The 23,137-nt window shown below is 37.3% G+C and overlaps 1 protein-coding gene across 35 annotated transcripts in view; it reads right to left on the reverse strand.

Moving 5' to 3' along the window:
- LOC143656990 (uncharacterized) overlaps nt 1-23,137 on the reverse strand; it is a 402,509-nt gene that overhangs the window by 298,023 nt on the left and 81,349 nt on the right. For 26 of the 35 annotated variants that reach the window (XR_013162690.1, XR_013162697.1, XR_013162699.1 and 23 more), the window contains exon 2: nt 2,141-2,265. Coding sequence is in view for 8 of the 35 variants with exons in the window: in XM_077128832.1 (XP_076984947.1) it covers nt 2,146-2,173 (28 nt within the window). In the remaining 27 variants the exon portion in view is untranslated. Of the gene's footprint in view, nt 1-2,140; nt 2,266-11,318; nt 11,469-12,462; nt 12,616-23,137 lie in introns of all 35 variants that reach the window. The other 9 variants (XR_013162706.1, XM_077128837.1, XM_077128835.1 and 6 more) reach the window with 4 other exon arrangements.

Raw genomic sequence — 23,137 nt, forward strand, 5'->3', positions numbered from 1 at the left:
CTTCATGAAACAAGAAGCCATGTTTTAATTTGCCAGCTGCTGGAATGCAATATACCAGCAACAGAATGGCTTTTAAAAAGGGAAATTTGTTAAGTTGCTAATTTACAGTTCTAAGTCCATGAAAATGTCTCAATTAAAGCATGTCTATAAAAATATCCAAATTAAGGCACCAACAAGAGGTTACATTCACTCAAGAAAGGCCAATCAAGTTCAGGGTTTCTCTCTCAACTGGAAAGGCACGTGGCAAATATGGTGATGTCTGTTAGCTTTCTCTACTGGCTTCTTGTTTCATGAAGCACCCCCAGGGACATTTTTCCTTCTTTATCTCCAAATGTCTCTGGCTGCATGGGCTCTTGGCCTTGTGGTTCTGTTCAGCTCTTCTGATTCTGCTCTGTTGCTCTCTCTCTCAGAATCTCAAGCCTTTTCCAAAATGCTTCCTCTTTTAAAGGATTCCAGTAAACAAATCAAGACCCACCTGGAATGGGTGGAGTCACATCTCCCTCTAATCCATGGTAAATACCCACAATTGGGTAAGTCACATCTCCGTAGAGATAACCTAATCAAATTTCCAACATACATTATTGAATAGGGATTAAAAGAAATGGTTGTTCCTACAAAATGGATTAGGATTAAAATAAGGATTTTCTAGGGTACAGTAATCCTCTCAAACCAGCACAAGCTGGGAGGGAAAGCTAGCAGGCTTCACCATCTGACTTACCAGCTGAAAGAGAAACCCTAAACTTCATCAGCCCTCCCTGGGTGAAGGTAACCTCTTGTTGGTGTCTTAATTTTCTGCCCTAGTCTTAATTTGTGGATTAACATTTTCATGGCCTTAGAACTGCAAACTTTCAACTTAATAAATTCCCCCCTTTTTAAAGCCATTCCATTTCTGGAATTGCACATTCCAGCAGCTTTCAAACTTAAAATGCCACCCATAGTTGGAAGTGAAGAGATAATGCATAAAATGTATAAATCAAGAAGCAAGGGATATAAACATAATATTTAGAATATGGATGTAAGCATCAAAAGAATAGCTAAAGAAGTTGTAAGTGGTTGCCTCAGGGGTTGGAGTTAGAAGATTGCTTTTTTCTTAAAATTCCTATAGAGCTATTTTAATCTTTAAGCTATATGCATGTATAACTTTAATAATAATGGAATTAAATCTAAAAATAATTGGACAATTATTTGATGAAAAAATAAGAAAATAAAGCCGTATTTTATTTCTTGCTTATTTTGAGTTTATAAACTAATATTCATATCCACCATTCACATATTTGTTTAGCAATTATTTTATTATTGAACAGCACTGTGTGCCAGACACTATTCTAGGAGCTGAAGATACAGTAGAGAGCAAGAGACAAAAAAAAGCTCCATTCAAATGGCACTTAGCTAAATGAAGAACATGGGGTCCCACAGGTAAAGTAAATAGCTTCAGGTCACAAAGTCAGTTAATAGTTAGGCCAGGATCTGAACTGAGGCAGTCTGATTGTAGAGCCTATTGATTTTAATTTTGAATGTGGACAAATTAAGACTAGGGCAGAAAAAAATCTACAATGAGCCTGAACCATCTTGTAATGCTAGAAAAGGAGAAAATGCTCAAACACACACACACACACAATAATGTAAGTATATCAAAGAGATAATGGGATTATGATTATGTGAAAGAGTTCACAACAGCCAAAGCTGGCACAATTTGCCAAGAAAATAATAAAGCAATATTGGATTGTAACCCAAAGTATAAAATAATATCCATGATTCCATTCTTTTATAAATGAATGAATGAATGGGACAGAAGAGAAAAGACTCCCATGCAGCAGAATTCCAATTATTGTATATACTTTGCCTTTGAGGAGATGAAGCATAACTCTCTAATCTTTAGGTATGGGCTATGCGAAGTGACTTTCTTCCAAAGAGTACAGTATGGAAAAGGGACATGGCAGGGGTAGAAGAGTAACTGTATGCTGGAGAAAGCTGAAATCATTACCTCAGCCAAGTAATCAAGGTCAGCATCAACAGGAAAAAGTCCTGTCAATAGTATGCACTTTGATATGATATGATGAAAATGGAAATTTAGTGCTGTGGTCTTCATCATGAGAAATACATCAAATAAATCTGAATTGAGAGGCATCTTATAGAATACCTGACCCATACTCCTCAAAACTGTCACGGTCATCAGGAACAAGGGAAGTCTGAGAAACTGTCACAGCCAAGAAAAGCCGAAGAAGACAAGATTATTCAATGTGATGTGGTATCTTAGATGCGATCCTGGAACAGAAAAATAATATTAGGTAAATATTAAGGAAATATGAAAAAAGTATGGACTTTAGTTAATAATAATCGATCAATATTGGTTTTACAGATTGTAACAAATGTATCATACTAACTTACATGCTAATAATAAGGAGACATGGTACAAGGTACAAGGGAACTCTTTGTACTTTCTTAATTTTTCTATAAATCTAAACTGTCCTAAAAAATAGTTTATTTTTAGCAAGATACTTGACAAATAAAAAATATATATGGACAGATTGACAATTTGCAATTATGGATCTGTTCTGTTCTTCAAAAATAGCAACACAAGCCCTGGCTGGCTAAGTCTCCTTATCATGTGCTTTATGAAACAGACAGTTTAACATTTAGGACCATAAATTGCAGATTGAATATTCAAGAAAAAAAGCGTTGAAGGGACATACACCTAAATGTCAAAAGCAATTTTCTTTGTTCCTCAAACCACTTTATTGTGAAAATCAAATGACAACTTGCACGACAGGAGAAAATATTTGGAAACCATGTATCTGATAAAGGATTAATATCCAGAATAGATAAAGAAGCCCTTCAACTAAAGAACAAAAAGACAAACAATCCAATTAAAGAATGGACAAAAAACTTGAATAGACATCTCTCCAAAGAAGATGGCCAAAAAGTACATGAAAAGATGTTCAACATCATTAGCCATCATGGAAATGCAAATCAAAACCGCAATGAGATACCATTTCACACTTATTAGAATAGCTGCTGTTAAAAATGGGAAAGTAACAAGTGTTGGAGAGGATGTGGAGAAATAGGAATACTAATTCATTGCTGGTGGCAATTTAAAATGGTGCTTCTGCTGTGTAAGACAGTTTGGTGGTTCCTCAGAAAGCTAAGTACAGATATAGAACTGCCACATGTCCCAGGAAACCCACTACCTCAAATAATTGAAAGAAGAACTCAAACAGGTATCTACACACCAATGTCCATAGTGGCAATGTTCACAATTGCCAAAAGATGGAAGCAACACAAGTGTTCATCAACCAATGAATGGATAAATTCAATGTAGGATATATATATATAATGTAGGAATATTATTCAGCTGTAAAAAGGAATGAAGTTCTGATACATGCAACAACATGGATGAACCTTGAAGACATCACATTGAGTGAAATAAACTAGACAAAAAAGGACAAATATTGTATAATCTCACTGATTTGAAACAGTTAGAATAAGGAAACACATAGAGTCAGAAGCTAGAATATAGGTTACAAGGGGATGGAGTGAGTATAGGGAATGAGAAATTAAGGCTTAAAATGTACAGGTTCTCCATGCTGACCAAAAGTGGGAAAAGAAGTGTAACTAATAAAGCATCAGTGACAGAGAGAGTTCAAATAGATTCAAGAGGCTATTCTGGAGGTTGCTCTTATGCAAGCTTCATTTAGACCTTGCTACCTATCATAACTTGCCAAACCCCAACTAGGAACATTCCAGCCCATCCTAAAGAACATCTGGGGCAATATATAATATTTTGCAAGAGTTCCATGCACTAGAATAACTTTCCAGAAACTTACAACCTCCAGATGGTTCCCTGGACCAGGTAAGTCCTGAAACCTAGAGGGTCCAGACTCTCCAGAACATCAGATAGTTCTGTCTCCCTACCTCATATTATTAATAGACCCTTCCAACATGAAAAAATTAGAATACCCATAGCCTAAACACCTAAAGAGAAGGATAGAAAGATCAAGGTGATGGTGGGGTTATATAGGAAGATAGGAGATAACAAATGAATATGAATGCTGACTCATTAAATTGATATTTCTTTTAGTCCCCAATATCTTAGAGCAGCTAGAAGTAAAAACCTAAAATTGTGGAATTGTAACCCATGCCAAACTCTGAAATATGTTCTACAGCTAATTGTGGTGCTGTGCTTTGAAATTTATTGCTTTTTTGTATGTATGTTGTTTTTCACATCAGTTGTGATGATAAAAAAAAATACTTATGCCTTCTAGCCTCCTATATTCTGGAGAAGCTAGAAGGAAAAATCGGAGAAAAAAAAATTGTATTGTAGCCCATGACAAACTCTGGGATCTGCCCTGTAACTACTTGTTGAAGAGTGCTTTGAAAACTGTTGCTTTTTTCTTTCTGTACTTTGTATATGTGTTATATTATACAATAAAAAACTTTAAAAAAAAATGTTCAGCGTTCTTATTTGGTAACGGATGATGGTGATGGTAGCACAGCATTGTGAAAGCAAATAGCAGCACTGAAACATATATCTAGAATATGATAAAAGGGGTAAACGTCAGATTGTATGGTTGATAACAGAATAAAATTTTTTTTCAAAAAGTCCATGGAGCTACACTATACAAAGAATGAACCCTAAGTTAAACCATGGACTTTAATTAATAGTACAATTATAAAAATGTGCTATCATTAATTGTAATAAATGCTCCACAACAATGCAAGGTTTGGTGGTGGTGTGGTGTGTTGGAACCCTGTTTTCATGAATGATTTTTCTGTAAACCCACAGCTTCTCTAATAATTTTTTTTTAATAAGTAGTTCTCTCTAGGGTGAGATCATGGGTGATCTTTCTGTTTTCTGCTTTCTAAGTTATCTGCAATGAGCATGCTTTATACATATAATTTCAGAAAGGGATATAAGAACACAAAGAAAAGAAAAGAATGTGCTTTTTGCTCAGAATCTGTGATTAAATATCTTAAAATAGGTTCATGTGCAGCATAAGACGCTTAAGAGGAAGAGAAAGGAAAAACAGTGATTCTGCAAATACGAGATGCCCGTCATTTTATTGAGAGCTTTACATATTATCTCCCATATGTGTAAAAATAGGGGTGTCTTTGAATCAGATCATATTTGGAGAATAATTTTATATTTATGAAGTCCATTGTGAGTTCAAAGTAAAAACGTTAAAACATGCTTTTTAGAATTCCATTCAGGTATTTTATTTCTTGCTCTTATGCTAAAAGCACAATTAGTTACCCATCACCTAACATGTCATCTGTATTTTTTTCTGTCACTCATTTTTAGTTGATCCACTTCTGAAGAGGTACCAGTACATCATGTACTAACTATATATGAATCTTTTAAGCTAATTTTATGCTTCATTGTACAATGATTGATTAGGATTCACAGGACATTAATGAACTCTTACATACCTTTAATAATAAGTAAATAATGAAGTTTAGAACATGATGGCATGTAATTTGTGCCTGAAGGGATATTTTTCCATAGTCTATTTTTTGTGTATTTGCTTTTTAAATTATGTAAGATAAAAATGGACAAAATCTATTGTGGTTTGAAATGATGTATGTACCCTAGAAAAGCTATGTTTTTATCCTAATCCCATTTTGTAAAGGCAGCCACTTCTTCTAATCCCTATTCAGTATTGTATGTTTGAAAATGTAATCAGATAATCTCCCTGGAGGTATGATTTAATCAAGAGTGGTTGTTAAGCAGGATTAGATAGAGGAATGTCTTCACCCATTTGGGTGGGTTTTGATTGGTTTACTGGAGTCCTATAAAAGAGGAAACATTTTGGAGAATAAAAGACTCAGAGAGAGCAGAGCAGAATGACATAGCCACAAGAAAGAGTCCACCAGCCAGTGACCTTTGGAGATGAGGAAGGAAAATGCCTCCCAGGGAGCTTCATGAAACAGGAAGCCCCGAGAAGAAGCTAGCAGATGATGCCGTGTTCGCCATGTGCCCTTCCAGATGAGAGAGGAACCCACCGTGTTCACCATGTGCCTTTCCAGATGAGAGAGAAACTCTGACTGTGCTCGCCATATGCTCTTTCACTTGAGAGAGAAACCCTGAACTTCATTGGCCTTCTTGACCCAAGGTATCTTTCCCTGGATGCCTCAGATTGGACATTTCTATAGACTTGCTTTAATTGGGACATTTTCTTGGCCTTAGAACTGTAAACTAGCAATTTATTAAGTTCCCCTTTTTAAAAGCCATTCTGTTTCTGGTATATTGCATTCTGGCAGCTAGAACACTAGAACATCTATAATCACTTTAACCACAGCTGTACAATCACAAATTTCATATGCCAGCCACTATTTTTACACAGGGCCCATAACTGTAAAAGTATATCTCAAAATCAATCTTACCATCAATAATTAACATATATTGTTCTTGCAAGTGATTGCAGACTGTGGGTGTTCAGTATATTTATGTATTTGTGGATAGTTTTCCCTAACGATTTCCAGAAACATTGAAAAACTGTTTTTTCCTGTGACATCTTTTTCTAGGGGTGATTGTTAAATTCCAGACACTGATAATACTGTCATTATTGAATGCTGGCTAAGCATTTATCATACAGAGTCAGATTTAATCCACAAAACAACCTGCCATATAGGCTCTAGGATCTTGAATTTACTTATAAAGCCACATTGTAGTAGGGAGAACTATATTTCAACCCAGCAATTCCTTAACCACCCTGATGCACGGCTCGTTAGCATGGCTGTCCTTCTTTAAGATGGAGAGAACCTTGGCTCCCCCACCCATTCAACTCTCCCTAGGCAGTTATACTAACCCTAGTTTGGTGCTACGCCACCCAAATCACCGTCATCTCTCACCTAGACTACTGCCAGAGACTCCTATCTAGACTTCCTAATCCTCTCTTTTGGTCTCTTCCTTCCTCCCCATTCCCCAGCCTCAATCCATTCTCCACACTGCAACCACAATTATTTTTCTCAAACCATGGGACCTAGAGGCATTTTGCGTTTCCTGCCATCATCTTCCGCAATGCTTTCCTTCACTCTCTGGGCTCCTGCCATGCTATTCTTGTTTTTATGCACCATGCTCTGTCTACCACAGAGCTGTCTTTATGATGTGCCCTCTTCCTGGATCACTCCTCCTCTCACTCTTTGCCTAATTAACTCCTACTCACATAACAACTGAACTCTCGGATCCTCAGGAAGCCTTGCTTAGCCTCTAGATTGAGATATAACCCTTCCTATTATAAGGTCTCCTGGCATTATGCACCTCTGTCCCATTACATGCCATCATTACAGTGTCACATTTTTTTGAGATTATTACTTGATTAATGACTAGTCTAATTCCCTATGCTCTATTTCCCACTAGGTTATAAGCTCAGTGAAGGCCATTGCTTTTGCTCACTTTGTAATGACTTTGCTTTCAGCAAATGCTTGTAGATGAATGAGGCGACTCCTGCCGTCATCATCATCTAGGAACTACTACCCTTCTCCATCACAAAGAACGTTCACAACCCCTCCTCCAGAACAAAAGCAGGGACCAAAAAGGGCAGAGGTGGGGAAGAAATGTAATGGCAGCAGTGGCTAAAGAATGAGGATTCTGGTATCAATGGACAAGATGCAGAACATCTACTTTAAATTCTAGGTGTTAGTTTCAAATATATATTTCCAGCCTTTAGTTGTCCCCTGAACTACACATTTGTATATATATCTGTCTATTCAATCTCTCCAGTCAAATATCTAATCGCATTAATAGGCATTTCAAATTTGAAATAAAAGAAAAGCATAATTTTTGTTAGTTTCACATGCCCAAAACTAAACTACTAAATTCTTTCCCCCATAATTTTCCCCACCTGAATAAATGGCATTATCATTCATCCAATTGTCCAGGCCCAAAGCCTAAATATCACCCCTGGTTCTCCTCTTTCTCAAAAATCCTACATCTAAATTCACATCTCTGCCCTGCTCAGAACCCTCCAATGGCTCCCCATCATACTTAGAATAAAATCCATAATCTTTAAATGACCTTAAGTCCTTTTGTAATGCAGCCCCTCATCACCTCCTCAATCTCATTTCCTCCTCTGCTCCCTTCCTCACAGGAGTTCAGAAGCACTGGCTTCCTTACTGCACATTGAAGATGCACATGCCCACCTTAGAGCCTTGTACTTGCTGTTCCCTGAGCCTAAAAGACTCTTACCCTGGATATTTGCCCAGCTCTCTGATTTCCTTCATGTTACTACTTGCATGTCACTACTGAGACATCTTCTGATATCAGGCTTTCTAAGATACCACCAATATTGCATTCTAACTCTTTATCCCCTTCTATTTTCTGATAGCACTAAACACTGCTGACATTACATTACAGTTTTGTTTATGTGCTTATTCATTTATGTCTCCCCACTATATTGTAAACCTCTCAAGGGTTTTTTTTAAGCTTCTATGCACTTAATAATTATCCCGTGAAAAAATTAATGAATGAGTGAACATGATTGTCAACATCCAACTATTTAGAATTATCCAGCAGCTTGAATTTTTCATGTTGATTTGACATTGAATAAGAAGTAAATTAAATTAACCATTTAATAACTAATGTTAAAATGAATAACAATGCAAACAAAACGTAATCTTTTAATCGTTAGCTAGAAATTATTAAAAATCCATGTGAACCCATTGTAAGAGCATAAAAGCCTTATTGTTGTTTTTTAATTGACTTAGGAACAGGGTCAGACAAATAATATTCATGATTTCTCTTTAGCCTTCCTCTGTGAAGACTGGCATCAACCTCTACTCATGACAATTTTATGGCACTAATACTCTGTGTCAATGCAAAGACTGTATAATTTATAAGGAAAACAAAATTATGCTCAAAGCAGAAAAGTCATTAAATGATTCAGCCTGTGAGTACTTAGTACGTGCAGGTTAGGAGATATGGAGAGTAGAATTCTAGCTCACTGTTGACTTTTTTCTTGTTATTCTACCACTAGCACCAAAGATTTATACATTTCTGGTTCAAGCAAAAACAACTTTTGGAAGGCCATTTTATTGACTTAAATATTGGTCACTTAACACTATATTTTCTATTTTGGATGATAGAAATGTCACTCTGAAACGTCCAGCATGCCAGAGTAGAGCTAATAAAAAGAACCCTTAGAAGGCTCACAATCAACTATTTCAGCAGGTCAGAAAGGTAGGATTCAGATTTGACACCCTCTCCCCCATGCCCTGTGCCATCTCCACCTCCATCAAATAAATTACCAACTTATTTCAGTTTTTCCTATTAATATGACTGAAAGTCATCAGTTTAGGACTTGAGGTGGCCACTGCCCTCTTAGTTGGATTATTCAATAGCTTCCTAACATGTCTCCCCAGATTCATCCTTTATCCTTCAGATCCATCCTCCAGTCTACAGCAGAGTACTCTTTTGATATGTATTTCCAATAATGTCCCCACTGCTCCTTATAAACATACAATGGCTTTTCTTTACTCTTTGGAGGAAGATCCTTGTCCTTAATATGACCTAAGGTCACATGAACTTTGGCATCTGCCTACTTCTACTTCATCCCCAACCACTCTTGCTTTTGCTCTCTCCACTCTAGCCACACCATTCTCCTGTAAGTTCCTTGAAAGGGCAAAACTCCTTTTGACTGCTCGTCAACATCATTCTGATTTCAGCTCAAAAGTCACTTCATTGAGGAAGCATCCCAATCACTGCAGACCAGAAGTCCTCCTGTTACAAACTGCTCATCACTGGACTTTTCATCCCAGCAGTTGTCATAATGATACATTTAATTTGTTAATTTGTTTAATTTCTCTCCTCCTTTTATACTATAAGAACCCTGGAAGCCAAAACCATAGTGATATTGCTCACCATTGTATTCCAATGGCTAGTATATTATAGAAACTCAATAAATATTTATATAACAGCATGAGTTAAGAAAAAATAATCAAACTTTGGCATTGGAAATCTTGGCTCCATTTAAGAGTTTATTCCAAATATCCAGGCACATTGAAATACAGTACCAGGAAAAAGCTGAAGAATCAACTCCTATAGAGAACCTTGAAAATGGGATATGTTCACCCATATCTACAGCTAAACTGTCCAATATAGTACCCACTAGCCACATGTAGCCATTGAGTGCCTGGAATTTGGCTCTTCCTAACTGTGATATGCTATAAGTATAAAACACACATACACTTAAGAGACTTACATGAAAAAATGTAAATATCTCATTAATAATCTTTATGCTAATTACATGTTAAAATGATATTTTTGACATATTGCCTATAATAAAATATATTGTTAAACTTAATTTCACCACTTCTGTTTTACCTTTTTTAATGTGACTACTAGAAAATTTTAAATACATGTGGCTCACTTTATATTTCTATTGGCCTCTGATGGAATACTACATTTCAGGAAGATGTTGCCTGAGGACAGGTATGACATAGTGGGACAAGCCAGTCTCATGAACTTGGATAATCGAAATCATGAAGAATCTTCTTACATTAGCATTGTGTTTCTGTCTCCTAATACCACCCTAGAATCACTTGTCCATACCTGTACTACTTCATTCCCATCAAAATAATATTTGTTCAATCCACTGCCCCACTTGGTCAAACAAGCTTTACAAACTGATTATCAAAGCCCCTCCTCAGGCCTTTATTCGATCAGTATCCTAAAGGTCAACATAAAGGTTTGCAAAATGTAGCCTTCTTACTTTACTGAATTCTAAATGGTCAGTTTGTTGATAGAAGGGTTGAGACAAAGTTTGGTATAAGGAATGTGTGTTAGTTAGATTCAGTTGTCAACTTGGCCAGGTGAGCATACCTAGTTCTGTTGCTGCGGACACAAACCAATAGTACGTGAACCTCATCTGTTGCTAATTACATCTGCAGTCGGCTAGGAGGCATGTCTGCTGCAATGAGTGACGTTTGACTTAATTGGCTGGTGCTTAAATGACAGAACGCAATGTAGCACAGCCTAGCAGCTCGGCATTCCTCATCTCAGCACTAGCAGCTCAGCCCAGGCCTTTGGAGATGGAGAAAGAAGTCACCCCAGGGAAAGTTGTTGGAACCCAAGGGCTTGGAGAGAAGACCAGCAGAGACCATCTTGTGCCTTCCACGTAAGAAAGAACCTCAGTGGAAAGTTAGCTGCCTTTCCTCTGAAGAACCAACAAAATAAATCCCCTTTTATTAAAAGCCAATCCATCTCTGGTGTGTTGCATTCTGGCAGCTAGCAAACTAGAACAGAATGTATAAGTTAGGGTTCTCTAGAGAAACAGAATCAACAGAGAACACTTGCAAATATAAAATTTATAAAAGTGTCTCACATGACCGTGGGAATGCAGAGTCCAAAATCCGCAGGGCAGGCTGTGAAGCTGATGACTCCAATGGAGGGTCTGGACAAACTCCACAGGAGAGGCTCACCAGCTGAAGCAGGAATAGAGCCTGTCTCTTCTGAATCCTCCTTAAAAGGCTTCCTGTGATTAGATTAAGCATCACTCATTGCAGAAGACACTCCCCTTTGGCTGATTACAAATGGAATCAGCTATGGATGCAGCTGACGTGCTCATGATCTAATTCTATGAAATGGCCTCATTGCAACAGACAGGCCAGCACTTGCCCAATCAGCCAAACAGGTACCACAACTTGACCAAGTTGACACATGAACCTGACCATGACAATGAGTCATTTCTTCCCAAGGTAACCAGAAACCAAATATTGCAAGCAGTTGCTGTGTTTAGAACTGTAAGCAGAATTTTATGGTGTCTCTTCATATGACTGAAAACTTTTCCCCTTCTAGGTGCTTTCTTTGTATTCCTGTGGTAGTTTCTCCCATTTTTACATGCTATCTCCCTCTTAAGATCCTGAAGCAAGTGAACATATGATTTCATCTTGGTATCCATAGCCTCTTATCTAGCACAGTGCTGGAACAAAGTAGGCATTCAATAAATCTTTTTTTGAATTTGTTGAATGAACTTTTCCTCACTCGGATCATAGCTTGACTCCAACCTCAGCACATACTACAGATTCAATTTGTCAATTTGTGCTGAATGAACCATTGCCCAGGAAGTGTTTTTGGACTTTCATGAGTATGTGTTTTGAGTGGCTAAATCAGAGACAGAGTCTTTAACTTTATTATAATGCCTAGGGCTATGCTTTGAGCATTTCACACATTCAAAATATGCTACCTTCTGAAATAACTAGTTGTAATTCCTAAACTAAACACCATTCCCCCATATAGGTGAATATCCAAACCAGTGAGTGCTCTTAGCACAGTACACTTCCTGAACAACAGGCTTAACTTATGTATAAAATTATTATTCACACAGCATAGCAAGTGTACCTCCACAATGTTATAGGTATTGCAATTTAGGATAAGCTGCTACTCCTGAAATATGAAGGCCAAATTATTCCTTTTGGATATAAAGATGATTGAAAAACTATATCAAAAGTGTGTACTAAAAAATTTACCTGAGGCAGTTAGGTCTTGATGGGTAGAGCAACAAAGTAGTTTCGTGTACATGATGGACTAATATATACAACCTTCATGTTTGACCAGCCACATCCAAGTACTTCCTTCTGCACAAGGACACTAAGAGGCACAACAGCATGTCTACTGACTGCCTGAAATCAACACGAGGAGACAGATAAACTTGGTACCTGGCAGCCTAAGAGAGTTACTTTGTTTTAGCAAAACAAAAAAACATCAGGCAGCCTAAATAGGTGAAGGATGGACAAGCAAATAGCCACAGATTTAGAAATTTGGGGTACTCACAGGACAGCCCAAATTTATTCTTGGGTAAGGTCAACATCTGAATGAAATCTGAACATTAACCACTCAGGTGAAAGTAAATTGGAAATTCAGTTTTGAGGCTTTAAATGGATGATTCTCATCAAAGAATCACAACCTCAGGGCAGAAGGGATTTCACATTACAGCAGGTTTTTCTTCCACAGTGGTAACCCAGGCAGCAATACCATCAGCAAGGTGGTTTTTAATTATAAAAGGTGTGTGTGTGTGTGTGTGTAGGAATTCCCCAGGTTTTGAAAATCTGAATAATCAGGTTTTGTACCAAGGCTATCTCCAGGCCATTGCTACTTTTTTTGGTGTTTTAAAAAACTTTTTCTTCTGAAATGCTTTCAAACCTATGTGGTAGTTACAAAAACAACATAAACCCCATACAGAGAACCCCAACATAGCTCTATCCTCCCCCCAGATACCTAGATCCACCAGTTTTAACATTTTGCCAATTTGCCATACCAACACATACTCTTGAGGTAGTTTCTCAATCATCTTTATGTACACCTACTATCTGCTTATCTATCAATCCATTTTCTGAACACTTGAATGTAGGTTTTATGCATCATGTTCCTTGAGCACTTAATATTGCCATGTACATTTCCTAAGAACAAGGATATTCACTTATGTAAACACCTTAAAAACAGTTATCAAGTTCAAGAAATTTAACATTGATATAAATCTTACAGGCCATTGCTACTTTTATCCTTGGTGGCCATGAACTGCCTTAGCAATGATCCAGAGAAAATGTACATGGAGAAATTGGATAGTGGGTCATGGGTTGGCATTACAACAGTAACAACCTCTAGTCACTCGATTTTTCCATAAACAAGGATCCCTCAATGGATGTGGATTCAACTAAGGGCACAACCATGATCTGTGTTACCACATTCTCTTCTTGCTAAGGACTGCAATTTTCCATTTCCCAAATAATCAGGGCTGTAAAGAGGTCCCTTTTAAACTCTCTAAATCTTATTTAACTCAGTACATGGCTGAGATACTATAGTAGAAGGGAAAAAAGAGAGAAATAGTGGAGGGAAAGGAAGGAAAATGGGATTCCATACTGCAGTGATAATATTAACAGATCAATTCCAAAGGGATAACAAATCAAGTTAATCTAAACTTCATTATAATTAATTAGGATCTTGATTATCTGAGAAACCAACCTGGAAAACCGTCCCTATACGAAATACGTCTTAAATGAATTTCTGAAGTAAAATTTGCTTTAACATATCACTTTGGGCCTAGAAGAAAGAGTAGTCACAGCTAATCAAAGAATACAAGGAATTCATTTGTTTGAGCATTCAGTACCTACTTATTGGGGAAACAGACAAATAAACAAAACATTACAATTTGGTATGCTAAGTATCTTAACAGAATGTGGGGAGCCATGGGAACATAAAGGAAGAGCGAGTAACCAATCTTGATAAGGGTGAGAAGGTCAGGAAATGATTATTAAAGAGAATGAAAGAATGGGGAAGTCAGGCAGGAGTATTTTAGGCAAAAAGATCAAATAAAATAATAGTTCTTGAGGCAAGTAAAAATAAAAAGTTAAGAGAGAAAATGACAAAAGAAGAGACTGGACAAATAATCTGGGCTCAAGCAGGATTTATGAATTCAGATTAGGAGTTTGTGATTTATCCTAAAGACACAGGAGCAGTTGAAGGAATAACATGTTCCAATTTGCATTTGGAAATCCAAAAATCGTGTGAAGAACAATGGAATATTATTCAACCATAAAAAGGAATGAAGGGCTGATGCATGCTACAACATAGATGAACTGGAAGACATTAAATTGAGTGGAAAAAGCCAGTAACAAAAAACCCACACAACTATCGTATGATTTTGCTTATATTAAATATCCAAAAGCAAAGTTCATAGACAGGGAGAGTAGATTAAAGGTTACCAGGGGGCAGCGGGAGTTACTGCTTAATGGGTTTAGAGTTTCTGCTTGAGGAGATGAAAAAGGTGATGATGGTAGCACAGTATCATAAATGTGACAAATTTTTGTTTCGAGTGAACACTGAATTGTTCACTTGAAAGTGTTTAAAATGAGAAGTTTTGACGTGCATTTATGTTACTGCAATGAATAGTTTTAAGTATATATTTACCAGAAAGAAAAAAACAGTCAAGAATGACCCCAGGTTTCTGGCTTCAGCTCCAGGGAGGAAGTGGTACCATTCACTAAGAAAGAACAACGAAGAGGAAAGGCTTGAAGAGGAAAATGTAGAGTTTAGTTTTGAATATGAGTTTGAAGTGTCTAAGGAATGCCAGTGGTGGTAGCTAGGGGCAGGGAGATATCTGGGACCACTCTCATGAGAGACATCTGGACTGGAGACACAGATTTTTTAGCCATTAGGATAGTAATTGGAGACCTTGAAGAGGACAAATTCGCCCAGATGAGTACGTAATGTAAGATGGGGGCCTAGACCAGAACTCTGAAAAACAGGTAAAGAATGACCAAAAGAACTGAAGGAAAATCAAAATATGCTACTGAGGCAAAATAAAAGGTGAATTTCAAGTAGGAGAGAGTGGATAACAAGAACAATCAAGTAAGACGAGGACTGATAAATCTCCTCGCCTTAGGTATATGGAAGCCATTTGTGACTTGGCAAGAATAATTTGAGTGGAATAGCACAGGAGGACAGAAGGTGAATTGTAGTGGGCCAAGAAGTAAAATCAGATGAGTAAACAATCTTCAAGAAGCAGGGAAAAAGAAAAGTAGGGAGATACCAGGAGGATAATATGGACTTGAGGGAAGGTTTTTGTTTCTTTTTTGGTTTTGTTTTTCTTTCATTTTGTTTAAATGCTCAAATAAAAGAGCCAGCGAAAGTAAGAGTTTGAAGATACAGGAGAGGGTGCACAGGTGGTTCAGTGGTAGAATGCTTGCCTTCCACATGGGAGACCCGGGTTCGATTTCTGGACCATGCACCTAAAAAAAAAGATATAGGAGACAGCAGCATAAACAAGAGCCTGAGGGAACTAGGAAGGAGGGAGAAGATGGGATCCAAAGCCCATGTGAAGAGGATTAGCTTTAAATAGGAAGAGGTATATGGCCTTCACGAGAGGAACAAGAGGAAAGGAGAAAAAGGTAAGAGCAGCACAGTAAGTTAATAAGTTTGTTGCCTGAAGTACAGCAGTTGTTTTTTCTTTTATTTTTGATGATTTCTGTCGACTCTCTGCAGCAAGAGAAGAATTCATGAGCTAAGGGAAGGTAGGGGACAGATGGTAAAGAGCTACTGCTTTGAGGAGAGAGAGCTGACTCTCCACACACAGAAGGCTTGTTAAACACTGCCAAGAACCTAGTAACATTGTGTGATCTATATCAGTAGCACCAGCAAATGGTTGAAGTGATAGCCATGAGCTCTATGGACCGGGAAAAAATAGAGAAGTGAAGAGACTGGAGGCTCCTATAAGATGAAAGAACAACTGTTGTGGGGAAAAACTGAGGGACTTGGAAGAATTGGACTTAAAAAATTAAATTTAATATTGCAAATACAGCATTTCCAGGTGATGTTAAGATTTAGCATTTGCCCACTAAAGTGGATGACTAAAGTTGATTGGACATACAGATTATGGGAGTCGATAAAGTCACAGAATTGAGATGCTCTCATTGTAGGACTTGTTCACATAGTCATGGGAGTCACCCAGAACAATGGTACAAATTGTAATTGAAAAGACCATGAACAGATTGTTCGTTTAATGAACAGAAAAGTTTAATGAATGACAAAAAGTAAAGAAGTGCTGAGAAGGAGAAGAAGAAGAAGAAATAAAGATGGGGAATAGGAATATCAAAAGGACATAGGAATAAACTGAGAAAGCTCCCAAAGGCCAAACCTTTTTAAGCAACAAAATACCAATAGTACTGAATTGAAGCACACACACACACACACACACACACACACACACACACACACAATTATCGTGAGAAAATACTGACATAAATAAATGATTGAATAAAAATATAAATAGGGGATATGGGATAAGTCTTCCATATAGAAGAATTTCCAAATAATAATTGCATAAGAAGGAGAAAAATAGAAAATCACCACTCAAACACCAGAGTAAAAAGTGCTGTAAGCAAAATTCACAGAAGAATGATCAAATTAGCAGGCAAGATTTTAAGAAGAAACAAGATATTTGTATAGCTTCAAAGTATCTTCCCCAATGTGTTTACTAATTAGGTTGGTGATTTTAACATATGGTCACAATTTTTTTTATATTCCTCCTTCCAGGAGGTGGAGAGTAATTCTCCTCCCCTTAAGTGTGGGAGGGACTTAGTGAGTCGCGCCACTATAGAATACAGTATGAAAAGAGGAAACATAGTAACTCTACAGTGGAGAAACCTGGTGGACCCCACTTTAATCCCATAAAAGTTGACATCACCAGCAGTAAATAATGAGGACATCATGTACTCCCTGGCATGATGTGGTGAGAAGGGCACTTCACTTCTATGATATTTTCTCCACAAATCTATTAACTCTAGTTTAACCATAACAAAACATCAATTGAACCCAAATTTAGGGACATTCTACAAAATATTTGGCCAGTAATTTTCCAAAGTATCTAGCTCATGAAATAAAATGGAAGACTGAGAACTGCCATGGACTGGAGGCCACTAAGGAGACTTGACAACTAAATGCAATGTGGTACTGGATTGGATCTTGGAAAAAAAGACACTAGTGTAAAAACTGGTGAAACGCAAATAAAGCCTGTTGTTTCATGAATAGCGTTGTACTGGTGTTAATTTCTTAGTTTTTGATAAATGTATCATGGTTAGATAAGAGGTTAAAATTAGGGGAAGCTGGGTGAATGGTATACTGAAACCCTATGTGCTATCTTTACAACTCTTCAGTAAATCTAAAATATAACTGGTGCCCTGCTGGCAATGGTGCCAGTTAAGCCCCAATCCAGGTTCTATAGTCTCGAAACTAAAAGAATTTAGAGATGAGAGGGCCAGTAGGAACAAGAAGTAAAATTTATTAGAAATAGTTTATCAGAAAGAGAGAGTACACGTTAAAAGGTTAACATGGACGTTTGCCCAAGACAGGGACACACACGAGTAGAGCTGGCTAGCTGGTTTTATAGGAAAATTTTGTGGTGGCAGGTTTCTATAGTGACCTTTGAATACTAGGTGTCTTCTTTGTTCTAGAGGAGACAGCTAGCAGAATTTCTTGTTTGTTGTCACCTACCTAAAATTTGTCTTTGAGCAAATGGTTAACAATCTTTTTTACCCTGTGCTTCTTATCATTAACTAAGAGTTTGTTTTGGGCCCAGAATTTTATAAGCTTTTATGATGTGAGGAGGTTCCAATCATTTTGGGAGGTTTGAGGGCTTTAGGAGAAATATTTGTCCCAGGAAGTTTGCAGCTGAAGTTTGTAGCTCTGTATTAGTTCCTTTGGAGGTCAATAAGAAACAAGGGACTTGCAGTTGTCTGTTGACTCTTTTGGAGCTGAAGAGGAAACCAGGGGCATACAGTTGTTCTATTTTATCCTGCTTCAAAAGTATTCCAAAATTAAAAATTTAAAAGAAAAGCTTTAATGAAGAAGAATGAGTAACTGGGAGACCAATATATTATCAGTAAAAGATGGGGGGAGTATAATCAATATACTGATTGAGGTTCAGAGTGGGAGATATTACCCAAAGGAAAAGAAGAAATGGTTTGGATCAGCATTATGGAACAAGGAGTAAATGCCAGACTATCAACAAAGCACCAGAGCCTAAAATTTATTTGACATGATGCTGTTGCTATAGCTGGAGATCAAATAAGATGAAAAGTGAAAAGTGTTCATTGCATTTGGCAATTATCTGATCCAAGTATTACGTGGACCACTGGTCCTGATTGGAAGGGCCATCATCCTTGAAATCTGCCAATATCAATCAGCTCCCTTCCATCATTCATGGCAGACTTTTTCTATTTCCTGCTTCAAAGTTTGCAGCCCCCATTGGATAATATTTTATGAGTGATCTGAGGAATGCCACAAGTTCTAAGTTGTTTTTCATAATAAAGATGACTGATATATTTGAACAAGTAAACAGTCAAATCCTCCTCTCTGCTCATTCCAGTTTTTCTTACCTTTGACTGCCTCCTATCAAGGGGAAAGTTTTTCCACAGTGTGCTAAATATAAAGTCAAACCAGAAAAAAAAAAAAAACATTTAACAAGGACAGGAATAAAACAATACCACTTAAAGTTTATTAAGTGCCTCTTAAGTGTTCAAACCAGTAATACATGCATTTACAAATATTATCTCAATCAGGGATGATTTAGAAAAGGTAAAGAAGAAGCCATGTGAAATTAGAGACACTGGTAAATACTATTTATTGTACTATTTGGAAAAATCAATAATATATACTCAACTAAATTTAAGATTTAGAAAAACAAGGGTCAAAGAACAGGAAGGAAAGTTTTAAGGTACTGACACATGGACTTTTACACAATAGCTTTGGAACTTATTTAATCCAACCCAAGGTTTATTTATCATGGTTAAGAGCGAGCTCACAGCATGAGAGTCATAGCTGCTAGCAGAGCCATGTGACAAAGGAGACTGGCAGAGGCAGAGAGCAAACACCCTTCATCACAACGAGCAAAATGACTCAACTCTGCATTAATATGCATCATAAAGTTCCAAAAAGAAAAAATAAACTGCAACACTTCAGAAGAGTCTCACTTAATATATTAGTTGGACAAAAACAGAACTAGAATTAAAATGTAATGATGATAGATAAATAAAAGATGACAGATTAGATCAACAGAGAGATGGATAGATGGATAAATAGATGGATGCAATAATAATAAATTTGTTCTATAGACCAGATGTAAAACTTTGTTAACACTAGTGATTAGATTAAAAAATGAAAAAGATCTTTCCTAAGACTAGCAATATTTGAGTGCTTATATAAACAATAGAAAAGCAACTGCAATAAAAAAAAGAACAGTTTTTTCAGTACTCGACTTCTGAGAAGCTTAAAGTACTTTTTATGTAATGTCATTCCTACTCTGAGAGAATTAAGTTGGAATCAGTGTCATGAATAGATTAACTATAATTTGTTCAAAAGCACATAGCAAAAATGACTGGACCAAATCATATCTTAACAGGGTGTTTTATTCCGCATAAAGGAGTTATGGCGAAAATCTGGAAAGGCATGCTGAGATTGTCTTAGAAGACATTTTAAAAATGTAAGTAGTGAAAAATCACAAGCTAACTGGCACAGAAGAAGATTAAGAATTTGAACAGATGGGGACCTGTAGGCCTTATTCTCAATGGGCTGAAGGGAATATGGGAATATAGTTATCAGGAAAAGGGAAAATCAGTACTGTGAAGCAAAAATAACTGATGTCTGCCAAACTCGGTCAAACACCAAGAGTTAGGGCACCTACTTTATTTGTAATGACCTACATGCAAGGTAACCAGCCCCAGGTCAGTATCGCTGTCTTCTCAGTAGAAGTGGGGAGTCTAACCAAAAAAACACACCTTTAGCAAAAGCTTGATTTATTTGGAATGTTTTCACTGGATAGATGAATTAATCTGTAGAGAGCCAAACTGATATGATAAATACATAAAGCAGGAACTCCCATGATTTCATAAAGGGCACCCGCAGAAGTCAGAGCTGTGATCTTGAAAGGATTGCTTGCTATTGAAAAGCTCTGAAATGCTTTCTTTGTGGTTTTAAAGAGAAATAAAAAGAGAATTCATGCAGAGGTAAAGACTCAAGAAAAGTATTACAATAGAATACATTCGGTAACACTGTTTATATTAAAATAAACCCGCTGGGTTATGCTGCCAGAACTGGGGGTGGAGGCTTAATGAGCTCTAGCAGTCACCCAAAAGGACACATCCTGATAACCTGACAATTGCTAGAAAGGCAAACATACAGTAGGAGTTTTCTTCAAAGGGTAAACAGAAAACAGTGGGGCCAGGGGCTAATCATACAGTAATGGAAAATGCTAGCTTTTCCTGGCACCTATTCAGAAAATACTAGGCAAGTCTTCAATAATCCATGCTCGATGTGCAGTGTTACAAATTAATATGCAATCAAAATAATAGGGATTTAATCATACAGTGAAAGCCTGTAATAGCAATGGGTTAAATTTCCTTCACTGTTTTTTGAAACACCCTCTGAAATTCCCTTACCTGTTACAGCAGCAGTTTTCAAGTGTTCTTGTATTATGTATATTGAATGAAGAGATGGGTCAATGAATGAATGGAGTGAATTAACTAGTGATTGATCTTTTGAAGTTTTCACACAGGGTTAATTTTCTATTATAAGCTTGTGTTTGCAAGATGTGGAGTATTTGTTCATTCTTGCTTAACAGATTTGTGCTAGTTTCAGATTGTGTCATCACGTCTTTTATTTTTTTTTAGTATGGCTATGATACCTATACCAGGGTCATATTAACCTACACAGGGCTTTTGAGCAAATCAAAAATGTTGCCTCTTAGGATGGATGCAGACCCCCAGAAATATGACTTTGTGAGAAGACGGAGGCTTTATATGAAGGTAAAAAAGTGCTCTTTTGCCTTAGAGATATGGGGGTTGGGGAGTCGGGGTTGTACTTGAATTTCCACTTCTATAACCTTGTCTTTGTTGAAAGCATGATAAATGGTGCAACCTTACATGGTGGATTAGCCTATAAGAATGCAGAATAATTATAAAGAAAGGAGCAAAAATAAGAAATTTCTTGCCATTTGTTTTGTGCAATCATTTGCATCAGGCCAGATTCTATTAATAAAAGATAAAATCAATAGTAGTAAAATCCACCTAATAGAATGTATTTAAACATTCAAAATTCAAAATTCCCCAAATTGTTTTTCAACCTGTTCTTTCTCATCAATATGATTTTTCCTAAAGGCCAGGAGAGGTAAAATCATTAAAAGGCCATATGCATATAATTTATATATGATTCCAAAGACTCTCTAGTCTTATCTTATGGAAAATTTTCAAATTAAAAGCATGATTGTTACCCTGAGGTTATTCTTTACTTCTTTTGCTTCAGTGAAGGTAATTTTTACTTCCCTTATAGCTTCTGAATGGCTATTGTGATTAGCTGAAATCCCCCATTCTAATTCAAAGAGATAGGATATACTCAGAGCAAGGAAAGTGGGAAAATAGTGACAGACTAGTAATGGAATCTATTTATCCTGAAGCAATAACAAAATGAATTCAATTTGCACAAAAGGATTCTGATTTGCAGCCAAAGGACTAAAAAGGTCTTTCTGTTTATTTTTCTTTAAGAAAGCATATATATGCCACATATATATGCCTTTTCTGGCTAGCTTATTGCCAAGAGAAGTATTTGCCCCTCCCAGCTGTTAGGCTCAGCAAGCAGAGGCTTGTTCTGTGAATTGAAATGGAAAGGACCGGACTGTGAGTCAGGAGATCCAGTTTGGGGGGGGGGGGGGGGGGGGGGGGGTTAGTGTGTTGTTTTTTTTTTAGGGGGGGAGGGTGCAAAGGCAGGGAATCATACCCGGGTTTCTTGTATGGCAACTACCCATGCACCCAGGAGATCCAGTTTTGACTTTCAGCTATTTAATAATTGCCCTTATTCTTGGCAATTCACCAAGTCTCTCAGTTTCCTCGACTATAAAAGGAGGGGTTTGGGCTAATAGGTGGTGCCGGTTTGAATCTGTGGTGGACCCCAGAAAAGCCATGCCCTTTAATTCTAATCCAATATTGCTGGTGGGAGCATTTTGATTATTTCCATGAAGATGTGACCCACCCAATTGTGGGTGGTAACTTTTGATTAGATGACTTCTATGGAGGGTATTGCCACCCACTGAAGGTGGAGTTGCTTACTGGAATCCTTTAAAAGAGGAAACATTTTGGAGAGAGTCCCTTTTAGGTAGAGCTACGAGAAAGCCAGCAGACGCCGCCATGTTCGCCATGTGCTCTTCCAGCTGAGAGAGAAACATTGAACGTCGTCGGTCTTCTTGAATGTAGGTATCTTTCCCTGGATACCTTTGATTGGACATTTCTATAGACTTGTTTTAATTGGGACATTTTCTCGGCCTTAGAACTGTACACTAGCAACTTATTAAATTTCCCTTTTTAAAAGCCATTCCGTTTCTAGTATATTGCATTCTGACAGCTAGCGAACTAGAACACAGGTGATTATACTAATAATAGCAGCTGCCATTTATTGACAGCCTACTATGAACCTGGCCCTGTGGTGAACACTTGCAATAACATTTTCTCATTTAAAACTTTTAAGTCAGTTTAAGTTTATAAGTCAGTTACAGGAGAGAAACTGAGGCTTTGATGAGTCCAATAACCTACCAAATTCCCAGAGCTGAAGTCAGAGACAGGGCTGGGTTAGATGTGACACTTCAAGGTCCATCTTCAATGGCCT

The sequence above is a fragment of the Tamandua tetradactyla genome, chromosome 15, assembly GCF_023851605.1.
Source record: "Tamandua tetradactyla isolate mTamTet1 chromosome 15, mTamTet1.pri, whole genome shotgun sequence".
Lineage (NCBI taxonomy): Eukaryota > Metazoa > Chordata > Mammalia > Pilosa > Myrmecophagidae > Tamandua > Tamandua tetradactyla.